Below are 20,064 nucleotides of genomic sequence, written 5' to 3'. Positions count from 1 at the left end.
AAAAAGAGAGAGAAAGAGAAAATATTGCTACTGTGTAAATAATACTGATAACTGGCTAACCACTGGATACTACCTTCCCACTGAAATGGCAATGCCACCAGCACTTGAGAAAACTATCAACTTGGTTGTTTGAATTAGATTACTGTACAACATATGCTGACTCTTAAATGAGACCCAGATGCTAACATCACATTTAACTACAGTGTCTATCCACATGAAGCCAAAAACTGTATCAGAAGTCAGGATGGCAGTGAAGTTGGGGAATGTATTTCTCATCCAAGGGTCTTCAGCTTTCTCCTACAGAGTACTGATTTCTGCAAGCCACTAAATATTATTTCTGCTGAGAATCTTCTCTTTAAAAAAGAAGATTATTTATTTATTTGAAAAGCAGAGTTACAGAGAGGTAGAGAGAGAGATCTTTCATCCATATAGGTTCACTCCCCAAATGGCCACAATGGCCAGAGGTGAGCTGATCCAAAGCTAGGAGCCTGGAGCTTCAGGGTCCCCTACATGAGTGTAGGGGCCCAAGGACTTGGGCCATCTTCTGCTGTTTTCCCAGGCACATTAGCAGGCTGCTGGATGTGAAGTGGAGCAGTCAGGACTCAAACTGGCACCCTTATGGGATGCTGGCACAGCAGCTGGCAGCTTTGTCAGCTATGCCACAGTGCCAGTCCCAAGAACCTTCTCTTAGGAAACTGCTTGTAAGTCTAAAATTTCTAAGGGCTGGCGCTCTGACATAATGAGTAAAGCTGCCACCACTGATGCTAGTGTCCCACAGGGACAATGGTTCATGTCCTGCTGCTTCAAACTTCTGATCCAGCTCCTTGCTAATGGCTTGGGAAAAGCAATAGACTATAGCTCAAGTATATGTAGGTCCCTGCCATCTGTGTGGGAGACTCAGATAAAGTTCCTGGCTCTTGGCTCCTGCCTGGCCCAGCCCTGGCCATTGCGGCCATCTGGGGAGTAAAACAGTAGGAGGAAGATCCCCCTCAAAAAACTCTGACTTTCAAATAAATAAATAAATCTTCCTTAAAAATCTAGAATTTTTAGATATTCTGTTGTGGGAACAATGACAACTACTGCTAATAAATGGAAACATGTCATGTAATGTTTTTTGTTCTTTAGCACAGCCTTTCAAGGATCAGGTGAAACGGTTTCATATAGTGCTAATACTTTATCTTTAGTTCTTTGATAACAGTAGATTAAATTTCATCTGTGAGAAACAAAAGCTAAATTATTCCCAAAGGCATACATGAATCTGAGGATGCTCCAAACAGGTGGTCTTTAGTTTGCCTGCCTGGTTTCCAAATCATTCCTTGGAAACTTACCTCCCATGCCCCAGGTACCTCCCAGAAGAAGCATACTAAAGAATAAAGCAAATGTGGCCTGACAGAGAAGTGTCACATAAAGACATCTAGGTCACAAGCCATGTCCTATCTCCAGTATTGTAGGTCACCCTTGACATGCAAAGACGGCACGGGGAAGCCACACTCTCCTAACAAACAAAACTGAAAGGCACCGTGTGCTTAATCGGCCATACCTGAAGGAGACCTTGTGGGGCTTCGCACTCTGACTTCTTCATCTGAGCCAAAACCTAAGAACTGCTCATCCTACAACAAAGGAAAATTATTTTAAAATCAGAAGCAAAAACATGAATGTGAACATATCCCAAAGAAACACCCAGAGGAGGCACAAACGAATTTTGAAAATTAACCTCTATTTTATTAATCATTCAAATGGATACTAGAAAATAACCAATAATTAAATGAAATGGGCCCAGCCATGCAGCTTCATTTCAGACAAACAGGAGCTGGCAGTCACTGGACAATGCACTGAAAAGTCATCTTCGGTGCATAACACCCAGGGGACAGTCCTGAATCTCAAACGATAGATACAGCCCAAAACAATTAAAGGGTGACTTTAATTCAGGTAAGCAATCAGTATAATGATAGAAATATACAGCCCCAATAAAACAAAACAAACACTTTTCAGTAAGTATTTCACTCTACAGACACATAAGGAATAACATAAATAACATCATAATCTCTTACCTACTAAATATTAACAGAGACTGAAAGTGCCATAATCGTCAGTTCCTTAACTCAGGAATTGACATTTAGGTGTGATTTCTGTACATTTGAGATCCAGAGATTCTCAACGTGCATTTTATGGCACTGTTTTAAAACGCCCTGTGATAAGAGACTTAATGGTGGGCAGCAGCATTTGTGAGAGGGACCAAGGACTGACCACATGCAGGGGGAAATCCTGTCACTAGGAACTTACAGCAACATCTCATTTTCATTTATACTTGCAAGAGACAAAAAGCCAGACTTTTCCTTACCTCTAACTTTTAACCTGCCCTTTAAAAATATGCTAAGGAGTCACTGAATCTACGTTGCTCAAGTTCTCAAGCTAGACCACCTACGGAAACAGACTGACTATGAGACATTCACTGATTCCTGAGGCTGAGTTCTTCCCAGAGAGACAGCGAGAGAATTTCAGATGTCAGAAACAAACTCCACAGAAAACAAAAACAAATCAAGGAGTGATGAACAGACCTTCCTGTACCTCCAGCTTCCACTGAAAAGTCTCGAACTAAGGTCCCATGATCACAGTCCATTAACTTTCCACTCAGGATCTAACAGTGCATGGAGCGGACAAAATGGTGGCTTCTCTGCTACACAGCCGTCTGCCCAGTCAGTTGGCTGTCAAATGTTTAACCACTTTCAACCAGGAATATATTAAATGATACATGTCATGATGTAGACAAATTGGTAACATCATCTCCTAAATGTGAATGTCTTTAAGGAGCACAATTTTGGGTTCAAGCCTTGGCAAGCTATGCAACTGATACTTCTTACTAAAATCTAAAAAAATTTCTGTTCTGACATTATTAAGATTGAAATGTTGAACTACTTAAGAAAAAGCTGAAATTCACTTTAAAGAGATTTATTAAAAAATGGATTACAATGCTAAGAATGTGTTAAATCTAAGTTTAAGGAATATAAACTAAAGGATGTAAATTTTTTACAGTTTCTTCTTTCAACACTAAATTTACTATTTTTTAAAAGATTTAGTTATTTTATTGGAAAGGCAGAGTTACAGAGAGAGAAAGAGACAGAGAGCAAGAGATATTCCACCTACTGGTTCACTCCCCAATGGCTAGGCCGAAGTCAGGAGCCAGGAGCTTCTTCCAGGTCTCCCACATGAGTGTGCAGGGGCCCAAGTATTTGGGCAACCTTCCACTATTTTCCCAGGCACATTAGCAGGGAGCTGGATCAGAAATGGAGCAGCTGGGACACGATCTGGCGCCCATATGGGATGCTGGTGTTGCAGTTGGTAGCTTAACCTGCTGTGTGCCACAGTACCGGCTCCATCATCACCACGTTTAAAATAAAACTTTAAATTATTTTACCTTAAAAAATTAAAATCCTTATTGTGAACATAACTATCTGTTGCTCAGCCTATCAAATAAATAAAATAAATTAAAACATTTAAAAGGGGGGAGGCATAGCATTTTGGTACAGTAGTTTAAGCCTCTGCTTGCAAAGCTGGCATTACTGGAGTGTGGTTCGAGTCCTGGGTGCTCTGCTTCTGATCCAGTTAATGTGTCTGAGAAAGCAGCAGAAGGTGGCTCAAAAGCTTGGCCCCTATTGCCCATGTGGAGACCTGGATGGAGTTCCTGGCTTCTGGCTTCAGCCTGGCCCAGCCCCAGTTGCTGGGGCCATTTGGGAAGTGAACCAGCAGATGGAAGATCTCTCTGTCTCTTCTGTCACTCTGCCTTTCAAATAAATAAGTAGTTCTTAAAAAGAAAAGAAAAACTTTTCTCTTCTTCTTAAGTCAGGACATAGCCTAGGACATTGTGAAACTTGACCCAAAATACATTTCTGAAATGACTCTCAAGGTTGACACTTGTAGACTGCAACATTACCAAAAAAGAAACCAAAACTTACAAGAGCCAAATTAATCCCAAATCTTACACAATAATGGAAATTCCATATTGTAAATTTTAAAAAATATACTTTCAGCCAAAAAAATGTTTAAAAAAGTAACTCAAAAACATATTTTGAGAAATAAATTAGGCCATTGCCTAATTACCTCAAGTGCTGAAAGAAAAACAAAACACTCAAATCCCCCAAATCATAGAATTTTAGAATTGGGGGGGGTGGGCGCGGTCCATTCCTGTCATTTGTCAGTTGTGATGTCAGTGACACCAGCAGCGGGTAGAAGAGCTCATGTAGGGTTTCAGTTCTGCCCAGCACTCTCAGGCTACGTAACTTGGGTCATTTATTTCTCTGTTTATTTACTGGAACATCGTGAAGAGTAAATGAAATGATTTATGCAGAATCACTTGGAAAACTATTAGGCAACACACATACAGTGGATCTTATTGTGGTTGAAGAGACTGAGCTCCGAAAGGCCAAATGATCTTCCTATCTTAATAGCTGTAACTTAAAACTATAAAGAAATACCTGAAAGAACCAAATAAATCATTTATCGTAGAAAAATTGCCATTCTTTCAGCCACTATTAAGGCAACATGATAGCCATTTTCAGATCCTTCAAGTTTTGTTTTGTTTTTGTTTTTGTTTTTTGACAGGCAGAGTGGACAGTGAGAGAGAGAGAGACAGAGAGAAAGGTCTTCCTTTTGCCGTTGGTTCACCCTCCAATGGCCACCGCAGCCGGCGCGCTGCGGCCGGCGTACCACGCTGATCCGAAGGCAGGAGCCAGGTACTTATCCTGGTCTCTCATGGGGTGCAGGGCCCAAGCACTTGGGCCATCCTCCACTGCACTCCCGGGCCACAGCAGAGAGCTGGCCTGGAAGAGGGGCAACTGGGACAGAATCGGGCGCCCCAACCGGGACTAGAACCCAGTGTGCCGGCGCTGCTAGGTGGAGGATTAGCCTATTGAGCCGCGGCGCCGGCCTCAAGTTTCTAATTCATTCTCTTCTTGTATTATCTGCACTGAACAACTGGCTAATCTATACTTTTTTGAAGACATCTGGAGATTTTCCAGCACTTACCAGGGGACTACATTATTAAATGCAGGAACTTGTACTCCAGGTGTTGTAGTAACAGACAGTTCAAACCAACTATACTTACAATAACTAACAGGTAACCAATAGATGAAGAAAAGTTATTGATCTTCAAAAGAAATATAAGAGACCCACACCACTTTGTTCATTATCAGCAACCTTAATGGGTTTCTTTCTACTCTCAGACTTTCACAGAACATCACTGTGCATACACTCCTTCCTGCAGTATACTTCAAAACAGCACAGCAGCACCGAGCTGTCCAGCAACAACGTAAAGAGTCCAAGTACTTTCCCAGGGGACAGGAAGTACGAACTTGCTTTTCTTCTTGCTTTTCTTCTGTGTGTGTGGTTTTTTGTTTTTTTTGTGTGTGTGTGTTTTTTTTTTTGTTTTTTTTTTTTTTTTTTTTGGAATAAAGAAAGAAAAACAATTGGCGGTCAACAAGGATTACACTTCCACCCAACGTGTTTCTTTACACTTGAGATATGGGTTGACTTATTGAAGCACACTTTAAAATATAAGTTCCCATTGTTTAAAGACCCAGACAGCTTAGCCAGAAACAAAAGATGTCATTGTTCTATTACACGGCTCTAGTCTTCTAACTCTGAATTTCTAATTCTATGAAAGCGATGTAGAAAAAAAAAATCTAAAGGAAGCCAAGTCGAGAAAGCACTGGAAGAGAATACTGCAAGAGTGAGCTGCAGAAAAAGTGCTGCTTGTTTTACACACTGCACTGTCATCTACACACTGCACCGTCATCTACACACTGCACCATCATCTACACACTGCACCGTCATCTACACACTGCACCGTCATCTACACACTACACTACCGTCTACACACTGCACCGTCATCTACACACTGCACTGTCATCTACACACTGCACCGTCATCTACACACTGCACCGTCATCTACACACTACACCATCATCTACACACTGCACTGTCATCTACACACTGCACCATCATCTACACACTGAACCGTCATCTACACACTGCACTGTCATCTACACACTGCACCATCATCTACACACTGCCTTGTCATCTACACACTGCACTGCCATCTACACACTGCACCGTCATCTACACACTGCACTGTCATCTACACACTGCACTGTCATCTACACACTGCACCATCATCAGCCACAGGCTCCTCAGCTGGCCCCATCAGCTCTTTAAACACATGGGGTCCTTAGAGGATGCAAACAGGGTGACCGTGTTGACTTCACAAGGATTCAGACTTGCCTCGAAATCAAAAGATGGAAGCAATATATCTACAAAAAGACAACAAAAGGAACTGCAATTAAATCCATGTTTGGCACCGTGGCATCATAAGCCTGGACAGCCCTGAAGAGAGGCGGTACAGAAGACATGACACACATGACCCAAGGCTCCTGGGAACTGGGCCCAGATAGACATTCATCACATGGCCTTCTCTGGTGAGCGCAGCATTCCAAGGCAGAGCATGGGCAAGAGCCATGAAGGCTGCTCCTTCCACACAACGATGTCCTGGAGACTAGAATGCCAAGATTTGAGCATTTTCTTACCTCCAAAGATAAGAAAATGCCTTTGCCAAGTGAAGCTCTGTAAAACAGTTTTAAATTATATTTGGCTTCCAGTGATAAAGAGAGCAAATTAAGCTACCTAATGTCAATTCCTAAGTGAAATCTAATTACAAAATAATAAACATGTAGAATTTCTTTATTACCCCTACCCATAACTCTAGGGTAACAAATATTTTGAAAACTTTGAAGCATACCTTTAGTAAATTTACTTTATTCATAAATATCTTAACATATAGAATTTGTTTTATTTTTAAAATATTTGTTTACTTATTTATCTGAAAGAATGACAAAGAAAGAGAGAGAGAGAGGTCTTCCATCTGCTGGCTCACTCCCCAGATGGTCACAACAGCAGAGGCTGGGTCAGGGCTGAACTATGTGGGTGGCAGGGGTCCAAGCACTTGTGGCATCATTCACTGTCCTCCCAGCTGCACCAGGAGGAGCTAGATCGGAAATGGAGCAGCAGTACTCCAACACAGGTGCTGGCACAAGTGCTGGTTTATCCTGCTGCACCTCAACACGGGCCCCCTGAATTTTTATTTTAGTGGAAGAATTTTATTTTCTTGGTGGCTAATTATATTTGTAAGTGTTGAAGCAATAGGAATATTTTCTCACAAGAGAACTAAATGAACCCAAAATAAGCATTAAAAACAATAATGTTACAAATAAAAGATAATGAAAACATTTTAGAAAAAATATGAAATTCTATATTGCAAACTATGTGCTACAACAACTTTTTAAACACAGCAATGTTTCATTTAGTTGTTCATTCTAAAAACATTCACATGCTTGTCCAGGGCTATATGGTTCAGATGCAAAATAGAGAAAGATATGATTTCTGCTCCTAAGAGTCTAAGGCAAAGGCAGGCAGGTGCACAACTTCAGCCTTCCTTTCTTTCTTTTTCTTTCTTTCTTTCTTTTTTTTAAAGTACTGTCCTTCAAGAGAAAAGACAAGGGCTGTGAAACTGGCTTTTTTTTTTTAAAGATTTATTTATTTATTTGAAAGTCAGAGTTACACAGAGAGGAGAGGCAGAGAGAGAGAGAAAGAGAGAGAGAGAGAGAGAGAGAGAGAGAGAGAGAGAGAGAGGTCCTCCATCTGATGGCTCACTCCCCACTTGGCCAGAGCTGTGCCCATCCGAAGCCAGGAGCCAGGAGCTTCCTCCAGGTCTCCCACATGGGTGCAGGGGCCCAAGGACTTGGGCCATCTTCTACTGCTTTCTCAGGCCATAGCAGGGAGCTGGACGGGAAGTGGAGCAGCCAGGGCTAGAACCGGCGTCCATGTAGGATGCCGGTGCTTCAGGCCAGGTGTTAACCCACTGTGCCATACTGCCAGCCCCCAGTTCTCCTTTCAAAAACCAACACTCTCATGAAAATGTCACTAAAGGATAAAATACTATGTAATTCATAATTTGCAATTAAAAATTTGCTTAAATTTTAGAATAGTTCCTTTTTCTTCCTACATTATTATTTGATTAATGGAGAAATATTCAAAAAATTTCCAAGCTCCAAAGGATGGCAATATATTTTTCCATCCCTCATTATTGTCATCAGATACCATTCCAGGGTTAATTTAGGTACCTGAGATCTAACTCATCTGCAGTGATTAGATGTGCCAACAGTTCCTATGCCACTGATCTGATAAATTTTCAGCTGATAAACCTCAGCACTCTTTCCTCCCTATTTCAGCTAAAATACACAGGACTGGCGTTGGGCATAGGGGTTAAGACACCCACATCCCATATTGGAGTGTCTAGGTTCAAGTCCTGGCTCTACTCCCAATTCAAGCTTCCTGCCAGTGTGCACTTTGGGAGGCAACAAGTGATGGCTCAGTATTTGGATCCCTGCTACCCACATGGAAGATCTGAATTGAGTTCCTGGCTTCTGGCTTTGGCTTGGCCTAGCCCCAGCTGTTCCAGGTATTTGAGGAGTGAGCCAGTGGATGGCATATCTTTCTCTCTTTGTCTCTCAGCTTTTTTTTTTTTTTTTAATTTATTTGACAGAGTTAGTGAGAGACAGAGAGAAAGGTCTTCCTTCCGTTGGTACACCCCCACAAATGGCTGCTACAGCCGGCGCGCTGCACCAATCTGAAGCCAGGAGCCAGGTGCTTCCTCCTGGTCTCCCATGTGGGTGCAGGGTCCCAAGCATCCGGGCCATCCTCCACTGCCTTCCTGGGCCACAGCAGAGAGCTGGACTGGAAGAGGAGCAACTGGGACTAGAACCTGGCGCCCATATGGGATCCCGGCGCCATAGGTTTAACCAAGTGAGCCATGGCGCCGGCCTGTCTCTCAGCTTTTCAAAGAAACAATAAATAAATGAGATGCACAGCTTTTAGTTCCTCCCTTAGATCCTTCCTAATTTATCATAGTCAGAGGAAAACTCACCCACCTAGCGTTCTTCAACTGCCAGGCCAAGGTGGGAGTTCAAAACTACTTCGAAGCTGCCTCTATTAACAAGCCCGGCCACTGCTGGCCTTAGATGAACAAGCCCAGGATGACTGCTCAGGTCCTTCTCTTTTCTCTTCTAGTAAGAGACTTCAAAGCTCCTCGGAGTACTTAATTAAGTGGTAGGTAACTCAAGAATACCCTTTAGCAACCGTATCTTAGCATGCTTCTGCCTCTAAAACCTGAAGTCTTGAGAGTTAAAAAATTCAGATTCTTTCAATCATAACACTAATTTCAATGAATCAACTACTAAGAACAACTAAAGTCAAAGAAACAGCCAGGAAGCAAATTGTGCACCTTGGCAACTAGAGTTAAAAAAACGTGACACATCCCCTTTGGGAATTTATTCCAGTTATCCATCACCATCACTTCTGCTGGCACATTTCCCTTGTGTCTACTGCAACAAAGTCTAAGATACCAAGGTCTTGATGTTGCATTTTAAAGACAGGCACACATAATTTGGCTAAGAGATTTTTTAAAAAATGTATTTACACGGTTGTTTCCTTCCTTACATGTGTACTGTTTGAAGATAGAGACAGTTCCCTTATTCATATTTGTATTCCTAGTATCTGGCATAAATTGGCATGCAATAAATGTCCGTATAATGAAAATAAAGGGAATGTAATACACTAACTACTTAAAAATATTAAATACCTATTGTAATAGCATTGTAGTAGCAAATACTAGTAGACTCCAAAGAATGAGGCAAAATGATTCTTCCTTTTAAGAACACTTAGAGAGAGCAAACTAAAACCACTACGGGATAACACCTTACACCTGTTAGAATACTATTATCAGTGGTCAGCGCTGTGGTATAGCCACCATAAAGCCGCCGCCTGCAGTGCTGGCATCCCATACACATGCAGGTTCAAGTCCCAGCTGCTCTGCTTCTGATCCAATTCCCTGCTAATAAGCCTGGAAAAGCAGTGGAAGATGCCCCTGCACCCACGTGGGAGACCTGGAGGAAGTTCCTAGTGCCTGGCTTCTGATCAGCGCAGCTACGGCTGTTGCAGCTATTTGGGGAGTGAACCAGTAGATGAAAGACCTCTCTCTCTCTCTGACTCTGCCTTTCAAATAAATAAATATTAAAAAAAAAAAAAAAGCTATGGCACAGTGGGTTAACGCCCTGGCCTGAAGCGCTGGCATGCCATAAGGGTGCCGATTTGAGACCTGGCTGCTCCACTTCCAATCCAGCTCTTTGCTATGGCCTGGGAAAGCAGTAGAAGATGGCCCAAGGGTTTGGGCTCCTGCACCCATGTAGTAGACTGGAAGAAGCTCCTGGCTCCTGGCTTCAGATCGGCGCAACTCTGGCTGTTGTGGCCAACTGGGGAGTCAATCATCAGATGGAGGACCTCTCTTTCTGCCTCTCCTCTCTGTGTAACTCTGACTTTCAAATAAATAAATAAATCTTAAAAAAATAAAAATAAAAAAAGAATGGCTATCATCAAAAACTTGAATGCTGGGGCCATCGTTGTGACCTAGTGGGTGACGCTGATGCCTGCAATGCCAGCATCCCACATGGGCACTGGTTCATGTCCTGGCTGTTCTAATTCCAATCCAGCTCCCTGCTAATGCACCTGGGAAAGCAGTGGAAGAAGGCCCAAGTGCTTGGACCCCTTCACCCATGTAGGAGACCCAGATGAAGCTCCTGGTTCCTGGCTTCAGCCTAGCCTAATCCTGGCCATTGTGGCCATCTGGGGAGTGAACTAGCAGATGGAAGATCTCTCTTACTCTCTCTCCTCCTCCTCTTTTTGTAACTCTGCCTTTCAAAAAAAAAATCTTAAAAAAAAAAAACTGGGGGCCTGGTGTAGCTGGTAAAGCGGCCACTTGTGGTGCTGGCATCCCATATGGGCGCCAGTTAGAGTCCCAGCTGCTCCACTTCCTATCCAGCTCTCTGCTATGGCCTGGGAAAGCAGTAGAAGATGGCCCAAGTCCTTGGGACCCTGTACCCATGTGGGAGACCTGGAGGAAGCTCCTGGCTCCTGGTTTTGGATCAGCATGGCTCTGGCTATTGCAGCCAGTTGAGGAGTAAACCAGCAGATGAGACTTCTCTCTGCCTCTCCTTCTCTCTGTGTAACTCTTTCAAATAAAAAAATAAATCTTCTTAAAAACTGAAATAAAACTGCTAAAAATAAATTTTTAACATTCTCAGCACCAAAAAATGATAAGTTGGCAAGGTGATAGATATGTTAATTAGCTTGATTGAATCCTTCTACAGTATATACACCAAAACATCACATTAAGTCCCAGGAATATGCACAATTATAATCTGTCAATTAAAAATACTTATTTTTTTTTTTAATTTTTTTGCCAGGCAGTCAGACAGTGAGAGAGAGAGAGAGAGAGAAACAGAGTTATAGACAGTGAGAGAGAGAGAGAAAGGTCTTCCTTCTGTAGGTTCACTCCCCTAATGGCCGCTACGGCCAGTGCTGCGCCAATCTGAAGCCAGGAGCCAGGTACTTCCTCCAGGTCTCCCATGCAGGTGTAGGAGCCCAAGAACTTGAGCCTTCCTCCTCTGCCCTTCCGGACCACAGCAGAGAGCTGGACTGGAAGAGGAGCAACCGGGACAGAATCCAGCGCCCCAACTGGGACTAGAAGCCGGGGTGCTGGCGCCACAGGCAGAGGATTAGCCAAGTGAGCCACAGCGCCACCAAAAATACTTCTTAAAAAGATTTCAGAAAAGTGCTTCAGGAGAATGCTACAGGTTGAGAGATTCAGACTAAACCAATTCACTCATTCATTAAAATACAAGTGAGGCTATTACCAGGTTAAGAGATGAAGACAGATACAAAAAGCAATGTCTTTCTTCAATGGCTGCTGGTCTGTCAAAACAGATGAGTAGAATGAGAGTACCCGGGGGAACACACGTGAGGAATGTGGAAAGGCAACTATCACAGTCAAAGAGATAGCCAGGAGAGCCACTGCAGACGGCCTGAAAACTGGACCTGGCTTTTGAAGGATGGTAAAGCTGGGTGTCAGGGTGCAAGCAGAGAGAACACAGGCACAGGACACGGCACGGAGGGAGACTACACACAGTTCTGAAGGGCCGAGGCCCCGGCTGCTTGGGAAAGGAGGCAGGCGGTAATCACAAAAGACCACCATGCCTTCCTAGGTTGGAAGTTCATCCCTAGGGAAGTGCAGACCTGATCCCGAAGGCTACCGCACAATGACGACCCTTGGAGGGTGGGAGACAGGCATGACTAGATTGGGCTTTTCTAAAGATCCCTGTGACAGCAGTGAAGCAGAGACTGCCTTTAAAATTAGAACATCGTAAAATGACTCCAGTGGCTGTAGGGAATGAGGGAAAGGGGTAGATTCCACAGATACTTAGGGAACAACACAGACAAGGTTTGGATATTGAGGGTTAAGTGAGTGGATCCAATCAAATACTTGCAGGTATCCAGCTTGGGCTGATTTCGTTCATGATGGTATTTACCAAGACTGGGGATACAGAAAACACACAGGTTTGTAGGAATAGGAAGGGAAATCACTTTAGACATTTCAATTGAAAATGTCTATCCAAGTTGTCCATAGAATGATCTGGAGAAAACACATCTGATTCTGTGAATATATGAACGCAATCACCCTGGGAGAGAATACAAATAAAACAGGAAGGCTAATGGCACTGCGCTGAGGAATACCTACACTTAGCAAAGTACAGGGGAAGAGAAGCCAAGGAGGAGCTGGCGGTGGAGCGGCCAGAGCAAGATCACGCATGGACAGCACAAAACAGTCAAGGGAAGACGAAACATCCAAGAGTGGCCTCTAACTTAGCCACCTATGCCATTACCAAGGCTAATTTCAATCCAGTGTTAGACGCAGGAGGAGCCAAACTGAGGTGTGATTAGAAAGTGGGAAAAGGGGGGCTGGCACTGTGGGGTAGAGGGTGAAGCCGTCGCCTGCAGTACCGGCATCCCATATGGCCGCAGGTTGAAGTCCTGGCTGTTCTACTTCCAATCCAGCTCTCTGCTATGGCCTGGGAAAGCAGTAGAAAATGGCCCGAGTCCTTGGACCCCTGCACCCATGTGGGAGACCCAGAAGAAGTTCCTGGCTCTTGGCTTTGGATCGGAGCAGCTCTGGCAGTTGTGGCCAATTGGGTAGTGAACCAGTGGATGGAAGACCTCCTCTCTCTACCTCTCCTTCTCTGTGTATCTCTGACTTTCAAATAAATAAATACATCTTTTTTAAAAAGTGGGAAAATGAAAATATATGTTTAGAGTACTCTTCAGAAAAAGTTATACGAGGAAGGAGATATAGGGCACAAGGCAGGAAAATACCAGTTTGGAAGGATTATTTTTGGAGTTGACTTTTTTTATGCTGAAGGGGAATATAACAGCAGAGTAGAAGAAACTAAAACTCCTAAAAATCAAAGGGGTAATAAATGGAAAAGGGAAAAAAAAAAAAAAAAAAAAGCCGGCGCTGCAGCTCACTAGGCTAATCCTCTGCCTTGCGGCGCCGGCACACCGGGTTCTAGTCCCGGTCAGGGCACCGGATTCTGTCCCGGTTGCCCCTCTTCCAGGCCAGCTCTCTGCTGTGGCCAGGGAGTACAGTGGAGGATGGCCCAAGTGCTTGGGCCCTGCACCCCACGGGAGACCTGGAGAAGCACCTGGCTCCTGCCTTCGGATCAGCACGGTGCGCCGGCCACGGTGGCCATTGGAGGGTGAACCAATGGCAAAGGAAGACCTTTCTCTCTGTCTCTCTCTTTCTCACTGTCCACTCTGCCTGTCAAAAAAATAAAATAAAAATAAAAAAAAAATAAATGGAAAAGGGATGGGGTGGTGGTGGTGGTGAGGACTGCATTGGGAGGAAATGAAACAAAGCACAATGGAAAGGAATTCTCTGGGCAAAAGGGGCTAAGCACAGATTTAGCTGTAGAAAAGCTTACAGGCAGAGTAGGCTCAGAAATTTCTCTGGGAATGGGCAATTGATGCAGCAGTTAAGATGAAACTTGAAACACCCGCATTCCGTATTGGAGGGCCTGGCTTCAAGTACCAGCTCTGCTCCCAATTCCAGCTTCCTGCTGTGCACACCCTGGGAGGCAGCAGGGGATGGCTCATGGGTGCTGGGCCTCTTGTCACCCACAGAGTTCTTGGATCCTGGCATTGGCCATGCCCAGCCCCAGCTTACAGGCATTTTGGGAGTGAACTAGTGAATGGAGGAATTCTCTCTTTCTCTCTTCTTTCCAATAAATAAAGCTTAAAACATTTTTTAAATAAAAGAACAGAGCTCTGAAGGAAATAATAATGAAGAAGGCGATGAACAGTGGCTCATTAAGAATGAGGAGAAACACAGGGAATGCATTTTTTAAAGATTCGTTTGTTTATTTTTCAAGTCAGAATTACACAGAGAGGGAGATACAGAGAAAGATATCTTCCAACTGCTGGTTCATTTCCCAGATGGTCATAATGGCCAGGGCTGGGCCAGGCTATATCCAGGAGCCAGGAGCTTCTTCTGGATTTCCCACATGGTGGCAGGGGCCCAAGTACTTGGGCCATCTTCTGCTGCTTTTCCCAGGCCATTAGCAAGGAGCTGGATCAGAAGTGGAGCAGCCGGGACTTGCACCAGTGCCCATATGGCATGCCAGCATCACAGGCAGCAGCTTTACCCAGTATGCCACAACACTGGCTCCCTGGGAAGGCATTTGGCACACATGTTAAGACATCACTTGGGATGCCAGCATCACATAGAGGAGTGCCTGGATTTGAGTCCTGGCTCCACTGCTGTTTCTATCTTCTTGCTAATGCGAACCTTGGGAGGCAACAGATGATGGCTCAAGTGGTTGGGTAAGAGATCTAGACTGGGTTCTAGATCCTGGCTTCAGTTTGGCATAGTACCAGCTGTCACAGGCATTTGAGGAGTGAGCCACAGGAAGACAGTTCTTTCTGCCTCTCAAAATCAGCCGCTAGGTTTAGTAAGAACTGATTTAATAGAAAAGGGGTAACCACAGCAGGACAAAAACAAAAGACAGATGCAATATCAGAACCTTGTTAATATTTCACAAGTATTTATTTATTTATTTTCACTTTATCTGAAAGATGGAAAGATATCATCCTTCTACTGGCTCAAACCCCAAACGCCCACAACAGCTGGGGCTGGGCCAGAAGTCTAGAAGTCAGTCCAGGTCTCCCACTTGGGCGGCAGGGACTCAAACACTCGAACAATCACCTGCTGCCTCTCAGGATGCATTAGCAGGAAGCTGGATGGAAAGTGGAGTAGCCAGGACTCAAACCAGGCACTCTGATATGGGATGTGGGTGTTCCCAGGTGAAGCCAACATCTACCCCAAAGCTGATTTAATCAACAACAGGTAGCTACCATTGATTCTCAAATGTGGATAAGGCATAATTATGTTTGAAGTTTATCCTGGAAATAGCATATAGGAAAGAGACTGAAAAAGTGGACAGCAGAGGGGCTGGTGTTGTGGCATAACAGGTAAAGCTGCCGCTTGCAATGCCGACATCCATATGGATGCTGGTTTGAGACCGGGCTGCTCTACTTCCAAACCAGCTCTCTGCTAGGGCCTGGGAAAACAGCAGAAGATGGCCCAGGTCCTTGGACCCTTACACCCGTGTGGGAGACCTGGAAGAAGCTCCTGAGTCCTGGCTTCAGATCAGCGCAGCTTTGGCCATTGCGGCCAATTGGAGAGTGAACCAGCAAATAGAAGACCTCTCTCTCTCTCTCTCTCTCTCTCTTTAACTCTTGACTTCCAAAAAAATAAAATAAATCTTTAAAAAAAAAAAAAGAACTGACAAAATTTCTGACCCATGAGGAATCTAGTGAAAAGAGACTAGAAAATGAACACATGATAAAAAGTCACACGGCCAGTAAGGGCCCCTGGGGGTTAGCTGTGGGGGTGCATTCATTAGGGTCAGGAAAGGCTTCTCTGAGGAGACAGTTTACCAAGTATTGGCAAACTTAGGGCCACAGGACAAATCTGGTCCATCACCTGTTTTGTTTGGTTCATGAATTAAGATAAAAATAGTTCTTGCCATTTTTAAATGATTGAAAAATTGGTTAGCAGTTTAGATGCCTATGTCCCACTCTAGAGTACCTGGATTTGATGCTTGGCTCCCTTCCCGACTCCAGCTTCCTGCTGACGTAGACACTGCGAGGCAGCAGTGATGCCTTGAGTAACTGGGTTTCTGCCACACAGGGAGACCTGGATTGACTTCACAACTCTGGCTTTGGATCCAGCTGTGGAGTACTGTATGTACTTGGGGAGTGGGCCAGAGGATGGGAGCATTCTATTTCACTTTCAAATAAATAAATAATATTTTTAAAAGTATATGGAATTCAAAACTCAGCATCCAGAATAAAGTTTTATTGGAACACAGCCGCACTCATTAGTTTGCCTATTATCCCTGCTTGCTTTGCACTCCAGAGTCAAGCAGCTGCAACAGAGACCATCTGGCCCCTTGTAGAAAAAAACTTGATAAACATGGCTAGACTTAACTGAGAAAAAGCCATATATATATAAAGACCATGGTGGACTAGTGTCCTAGCCTGACAATGAGTGCACAGGCCTAGAGATACCACAAGCACAGTGTGTGCGACAGAACAAGGCCAGCTTAGCTCTGCAGCAGAATGAACGAAAATGGGAAGAGGTGATGCTAAAAAAGCAGGTATGACCAGGGGCCACGCTGGCTTTGTGGGCCACAATAAGGGGTCTGGACGTGCTCCAGCAGGAGGGGCAGACACTGATGGCATAAAGTGAAGAATTCAGAGTTGCCGTGTGAAGAAGAAACTTTAGTGAGGTAAGAGCACAGCGAAAGGGATGAGAGTAGTCCAGCCACGAGATTATAATGGATTACTGAGGGGTTTTGATGGAGCAGTTATTGAGAGGAAGTTGGATTTAGGGCATATTTTGGATCAGACACAGACATAATTTGCTGATGGATATGATTTGGGATGTGGGGAAAAAAAAATGAAGGGTAACTCTTAAATTGTATCCCTGAACAACTGGAAACATAGTAGAATCATTCTGAAATAAGCCAGGAATAGAAAAGGATTGAGGGGGAAAATCTAGACTTTTTGGACATGGTTAAATGTGGGGTATTTATTGGTTAGCCAACTGCTTCAATGCATATCTATTTCCTTGCCTATAGAATAGGAATCGTAGTGATACCTCAAAAGGTGGTCATGAAGATTAGGTGAGAAAATATATATATGAAGTGCTCAAAACAGCCTGGCCCTCAATAACATCCAACAAATGTTAGCCACTTTCAGGACTATCCAAATGGAAACGTCAGGTAGGCAGTTAGTTACAGAAATCTAGAACCCCAAGAAGGGTTTTGTAACAGTCAAAAATGTAGTCCCCAGCATACAGACGTGACCTAGATGAGATCACCTCGGAAGAGTAGTACATGGACAGAGAAGGCAGCCATCCTGAGTGGCCCCTACATTTAGGGGAGTTATGCAGAGGGAGGTCATATGGAATACTGAAAATTAATAACCAATGATTTAAGAAAAACAGGTGAGCAGTGTTAGAGAATCCAAGGAAAGAGTGCCTAGGAAGGGAGTGGTCATCTAGTTGAAATGCTGTCAAACAGTTTAAGAGGATGAAGATTGAGAATTATGTATTCACCCTGGCAAGACAGAGCTCCTTGAAGACCTTGATGAGAGCTATTTCAGTGGGGTTCTCAGGATAAAAGCCCAATTGGAGTGGTTGAGGAGAGGAGAAGTTAGAAAGTAGAGGCAGCAATTACATACAGCACCTTCAAGGGGTTTTGTTGTGAAAGAGAGCAACATATCAGTTAGCTGGAGGAGGACATGGGGTCAAGGGTTTTATAAAAGGAAGTTCATGGGGCTAGTACTGGTGGCAAAGCAGGTTACACTGCCGGCTGTAATGCTGGTATCCCACATGGGTACCAGTTCGAGACCCAGCTGCTCCACTTCAGATCCAGGTCCCTACTAATGCACCTGGGAAAGCAGTGGAGGATGGTCCAAGTGCTCAGGTCCCTGCCACCCATGTCGGAGACTTGGAAGAAGCTCTAGTCTCCTGGCTTTGGCCTGGCACAGCCCTGGCTGTTTGCGGACATTTGAGGAGTGAACCACTGGATTGAAGATCCCTCTTTCTCCGTAACTCTGCCTTTCAAATAAATAAAAAAGTAATCTTGAAAAAAATATTAAAAAAAAAAAACTTTATGAAGCCAGCATTGTGGCATACTGGGTAAAACTGCCACCTTCAATTTCAGCATCCCATATGGGCAGCAGTTCAAGTTCTGGCTACTCCACTTCCAATCCAGCTCCCTTCTGGTGTGCCTAGGAAAGCAGTGGAAGATGACCCAAGTGCATGCCACCCATGCGGGAGACCCAGACGAAGTTCCTGGCTCCTGGCGTTGGCTTGGCCCACCTCCTGGCTGTTGTGGCCATTTGGGGAATGAATCAGTAGATAGAAGACGTGTTTCTCCTTTTCTCACTTTCTCTATAACTCTGCCTTTCAAATAAATAAATCTTTAAAAAACACAAAACATCTTTATTTAAAAAAAAAAGGTCATATGAAGATAGACAGTTTTATATGAAAGGCCAATCCAGTGTGGGAATCTGCTGACCCAGCAGGTATGAGAGAGCGGATAACCGCAGGTACAGTCTTGAGTAGAAGAGGGATGAGTACCAGAGCTCAGATAGAGGCCAGCCTTAAACAGGAGAGGGGCACTTCCTTGACTGTAGAATATGGCACAGGATGTAATAGTACCCAAATTCCCTTTTAACAGGAAGGGAAAAGCTATTAAGTACTTGGAGCATATTTAAATCCTCCTGAATCATTTATTATACTTGGTATAATACAATTGACTCTCAAGAATTTGTGTATCAGTAAATGAAGAATAGTAGCTGAATTATTCCCAAGGATGATTCTGTTAATATTAGTTTTGATAGTTTCAAACTTCAAATTATCAATTTCCAAAGTGTCTTGCAAAGTACTATAATTGTAGTTCTTTTACTCACGTTACAATTTAAGCTAAGCTCATTAAAAAGAAATTAGATAGTAAGTACCAAGAGGGAAGGTATGTGTCCAATGCTAAAGCTCCAGCACTTGGACATCAGCCTGGAACATAAAAGATATTCTTTGAGAAATGAATTAAGATTTCATAATCTCTGTTGATCTCTTACTTTATAGAGTGCTATATTTATCATTACCATTTAGGAAGATGAGCCTCTTCGCAGGCACTTTTTCATCATTTGTAATAAAAGAGAGCATAGCAATATCTGTAAATCGTTTCTAAAAGTGGAATATGAAAATAATGCTGTTGGGGGCCGGTATTGTGGCTCAGCAGGTTCCCATCTCAGAGTGCCAGCTGGAGTCCTAATGAGCCTGGGAATGAGTGGAAGATGGTCCAAGTGCTTGTGCCTCTGCCACCCATGTTGGAAACCAGGATGGAGTTCCAGGCTCTAGGTCTCCGCCTAGCCCAGATCTGGCTGTTATGGTCATTTGGGGAAGTGAACCAGCAGATGAAAGATTTCTCTAAGCCTTTCAAATAAATAAATAAATCTTTAAAAACACATGATGTTGTAGTATCAATAAGAAAAAAAACATATTCAAGCATAGCCAAATAAAAGACACCAACAGGCAAACTTAAGCCAAGAGGACTACTGAAATCCAGTCAGTCAGTCCAGAAAAGTATTAAGGGCTGGACATTGTGGCACAGTGGGCTAAGCCAGCATTTGGGACACCTGCATGCTGGAGTGCCTGGGATTGAGTCCTGGCTACTCTGCATCTGATCCAGCTTCCCGCTAATGCATTCTGGGAGGCAGCAGTTGATGACTCAAGTGTTTGGACCCCTGCCACCCACACAGGAAACATGGATGGAGTTCCTGGCTCCTGGCTTTAGCTCGGCCCAGCCCTGACCACTGTGGATGTTTAAGATCTTTCTCTTTTCTCCTCTCTATTACTCTGCCTTTAAAGTAGGTGAAAATTAAAGTAAACATATAAAAAAGAGTTCAATATGGAGAATATAGTAACAATAAAATCCTTTTTAAAAAAGGAGATATATCGGGGCCGACGCAGTGGAGCAGCAGGTAAAGCCGCCACCT

General features: G+C 43.8%; 1 protein-coding gene across 11 annotated transcripts in view; it reads right to left on the bottom strand.

Annotated features, from left to right (window-relative positions):
• Positions 1–20,064, bottom strand: part of KMT2A (lysine methyltransferase 2A) — an 88,340-nt gene that overhangs the window by 50,303 nt on the left and 17,973 nt on the right. For 10 of the 11 annotated variants that reach the window (XM_070078958.1, XM_070078952.1, XM_070078968.1 and 7 more), the window contains one exon: positions 1,541–1,610. In XM_070078958.1, the coding sequence (XP_069935059.1) occupies positions 1,541–1,610 (70 nt within the window). Of the gene's footprint in view, positions 1–1,540; positions 1,611–16,084; positions 16,345–20,064 lie in introns of those variants that run through there. The other variant, XM_070078991.1, reaches the window with a different exon arrangement.

The sequence above is a fragment of the Oryctolagus cuniculus genome, chromosome 1, assembly GCF_964237555.1.
Source record: "Oryctolagus cuniculus chromosome 1, mOryCun1.1, whole genome shotgun sequence".
Lineage (NCBI taxonomy): Eukaryota > Metazoa > Chordata > Mammalia > Lagomorpha > Leporidae > Oryctolagus > Oryctolagus cuniculus.
Note: the sequence above shows the minus strand (reverse complement) of the source record. Positions and strands in the feature narration are given on the sequence as shown.